At 53.5% G+C, this 3,661-nt stretch overlaps 1 protein-coding gene across 1 annotated transcript in view; it reads right to left on the minus strand.

Moving 5' to 3' along the window:
* The window catches only part of CSRP1 (cysteine and glycine rich protein 1), a 9,010-nt gene that overhangs the window by 3,001 nt on the left and 2,348 nt on the right, over positions 1–3,661 (minus strand). Inside the window, exons 2-3 of the mRNA XM_005426825.2 lie at positions 874–1,042; positions 19–145 (exon numbers count right to left, since the gene is read on the minus strand). Coding sequence (XP_005426882.1) covers positions 19–145; positions 874–1,042 — 296 coding nt within the window. The remainder of the gene's footprint in view (positions 1–18; positions 146–873; positions 1,043–3,661) is intronic.

The raw sequence follows: 3,661 nt of genomic DNA on the forward strand, positions 1-3,661 counted from the left end.
TGCCCCCATCCCTGTTACCTTCCCAGCTCCGATGACCTTCTCGGCCGCGTACACGGCCTGGCCGCAGCGGGGGCACCCGTCAGCTCCTCCCACCTTCTGGGCCATCCTGGCTGCGTTGGGGTTCAGGGGTCGGTGGTGCTGGCCCCTGTGGGTGGCAGGGAGCTCACGATCAGGGATGAAAGGTGGATCCCAAATCCCAGCCCAGTTTATAAGGGAACTTCCAGAACAGTGAGCCCCATGGAAAGTTCAGCCTGGGGGCTGTGTGCTGGGGGGGTGGGCAGTGTGCTCAGGCAATGGGGACATGTCCCATCCCATCCCATCCCCCAAACAGCGTTCAGTGGGATTCCCTGGAGGGGCAGAGGGGCCAGGCAGCCCATGGACACTGCTGGGAGCTCAGCACAGGCTGCACCACAGCCAAGCACCACAGGACAGGTGTGGGGAGAAGGTGCCCACAGCCCCAGTGTCGAAAACTGTAGCCATTATATTTTCTGAAAAATCCTTTCCTTAGGATTTTTTTCCTGAGAAGCTGAGAGGCCTCAGGAACAAAATGTAAACACTGATTATCTGCTGCTGTGGAATGCAACAGGTGGATCTTTGATTGGCCCATGTTGGTTGTTTCTAACTAATGGCCAATCACAGTCCAGCTGTCCAGACTGTCTTAGTCAGTCACAAGCTTTTGTTATTCATTCTTTTTCTATTCTTAGGTAGCCTTCTGATGAAATCCTTTCTCCTATTCTTTTAGTATAGTTTTAATATAATATATATCATAAAATAATAAATCAAGCCTTCTGAAACATGGAGTCAGATCCTCATCTCTTCCCTCATCCTCGGGCCCCTGTGAACACGGTCACAGAAAACAAGGCTCCAACTCACTCTTCATATTTGATTCCCAGGGACTCTCCCTTGTCCGTGCTCAGGGTCCCTGCTCCCTGCCCGTAGCCGTAGCCCTTGGGGCCGTACTTCTTCCCGTAGCAGGACTTGCAGTAGATCTCCTCACCGTGCACGGCCACAGTGGTGCTGTCCAAGTTCTTCTTACAGACCACTAGAACAGAGGGGAGGGTGTGGCATCAGCCTGCTCTCGCAGAGCTCCTAATGAGCTGGGGAAAACAAGCCCTCACAGGGACAGCAGAGCTTTCAAGGAGCAGGGAGAGCCTGCCAGGATCCAGCTGCAGGGAGCACATGCAAACCAGGCAGATAAGGATCACAACAAGAGCAGTGTCTGGCTTTAAAAGGAAGCAACCATCAAAGCCAACAGGGTGATACCAAGGGAAGGAAAGCTCTCTTAACCCTCTGGGTGCTGCTCTCCTGCAGCTGCATTTAAACCATGGGGGTGAATTTTCCCTAGGAATCACTGCAGGATTCTCAGGCCTGGGGATGGATGTCCTGGCCCCATGCCTTGTCCAGTGCAAATCCACAGCAGGAAGCACTTGGGGCAAAGAAATGTGAGCAAATGTGGTTTTGCTGGTGTTTGGATGGACCAAGAGCTGTCCAAGAGCAGCCCTGTGGCCATTGCCACACCCAAGACCCTGCAAGGGCTTCACACATTGGGCACAGTCACCTGTCCAGAGCTCAGAGGCTCCCCTGACACCTCAGCCCTGGGTCTGGGGTGGGCATGGGGGGTCTCAGGTGAGGAACACTAACTCAGCCAGGTGTTTGAGCCCTGGGGGTCAATGTGGGATGTAAGATGGGACAGGAGGAGATGGCAGCCAGGCTCAGGGGCCCTGCTGAGCCCACCCAGAGCTTGAGCTTGGTGCTGGGCTCAGGCCTTCTCTTGATTTTTAGGCTTCCATAGAATCACAGACTGGTTTGGGTTGGAAGGGACCTTCAATTCGGATTATCCAATTCCAACCCTCTGCCATGGATACTTTCCACTACCCCAGGTTGCTGCAAGCCCTGTCCAACCTGGTCTTGAACACTTCCAAGGATGGAGCAGCCACAACTTCTCTGGGAAGCAATGCCCCACCACCCTCTGAGTAAAGAATTACTTCCTTATATCTAATCTAAGTTGCTCCTCTTTCAAACATCCCCCATTACCCAGTCATTATCTGCCCGTGTTTAAAGTCACTCTGCCTCTGTTTTATAAACCCCGTTAAGGGCCTGGAAGTACCAGCTCCTGTCCCAGCTCTGCTCACAGCTGCCCCGCTCCTTCCCAGCCCTTCCCAAAGCCCTCTGTGTTATGAGTAGAACAGCTGCCCATTGTTTTAAGAAGTTGCAGACTTCACAGCTTGGGCTAGTTGCTGCCAGGGTGGAGTTCTAACTGTTTGTTGTTGTAATCACCTGCCGTTTTCGTTAACTGCCTGTTGCTGATGGTTAAGAATTCCCCCTTTTGTGGAGTAACACCCCACTGCTTCCTGGAGGATGGCACCCGCACGGGGAAGAGGAGGGGACATCGGAGTTGGCGTGCACATGACATCAGAACCAGCATGCAAAGGAAGAAGCCCCTCACCAAACCTAGCAAAAACCCCTAAAAACAACGAGCCAACATGGCATTGAGGGATCAAAGTGATGTCTAGATGTGAGGAACAGAATCCAGTATCCGCTAAGACCCTTTTTACCCCTCACCCTAACATAAAGACGTCGGATGGACAGAGGACCTCAAATGTCAAACCAAAACACTGGGACTCTCCTGATGCTCTCCTGAGGACAGAAGCCCCAGCTCTGTCTGCAGACCAGTGGGCACAGCTGCAGTTTTCCTCTCCCTCTGTGCCATTCCTGGGAGCCTGTCGGTTCATCCCACCGGCGCTGATTTTTAACAAAGGCATTAGAAAGGACAAAGATCTCCTGCCCTATTTATTTCACCCTGCCCAGGCAGAGGAGGCCCCCAGCACCCAAACTGCAGGTGCTGCCCAGTGTCCCTGGGCAGGGTGGCACTCCTGGGGCAGAGTCTGCAGCGCTGGCAGCCAGCCCCAGACACATCCAGCTGCAGCTGCCACAGCTCCCCAGCCTGCTTTCCACGCCTTAAATGTCGAGGCTTCCAGAAGCTTCTGGGGCCAGCAGAGCAGCTCCTTGGCCTTTCCCAATATCACAGGAATGCAAACAGAGCAGAGTTCTCCCCTTGGAGCAGCACAAACTGAGCAGGGGCAGAAGGCAGCCCTTCCATGACTAAATACAGCCAGGAGAACCCTGTGTGCCTCTGCTGGGCCAAGGAGGAGGAAAGGGAAGCATCTCCTGCCATCTAAGGAGGCTCTGGCAGAGTCCTCTCCTGGCTACATGCCCTGACCACAGCAGGAGCTGGGATGGAGAACAGATCCCTGCTGGGAGAGACCAGAGCAGGTTCCAAAGCTGCTCCTGGGCTCTCTGCATTGCCCTGGAGTGACACTGCTCACCCAGACCATCAGGAAGGAATTTGGGCACTTTCACTGGCATTTCAAAGGGTTTTGTGTGAGCTTTGTCCGGGGGCAGCAGTGAATGGTTTCGGTGGGATCTGGATGGAGCTCCAGCCCAACCTTTCAGTCCCTCATCTGTACTCACAGAGCTTTGAGAGGCAACAGAAAAATTTCTTACCCAGCCCCCGGGTTTGTGCATTGCAGAAATTCCAGTGCACTGCACTCAGGAGTTAAGGACCCTTTGTTTTTTTAAGAGCAGCTGAGCTGCTCCCAAAACAATTAAACAAGAGCTGCATCTGCTTTCCAAGGCCATGGGGCTCATTCCAACTAATTCC

This window comes from Geospiza fortis, unplaced genomic scaffold, assembly GCF_000277835.1.
Source record: "Geospiza fortis unplaced genomic scaffold, GeoFor_1.0 scaffold26, whole genome shotgun sequence".
Taxonomy (NCBI): domain Eukaryota; kingdom Metazoa; phylum Chordata; class Aves; order Passeriformes; family Thraupidae; genus Geospiza; species Geospiza fortis.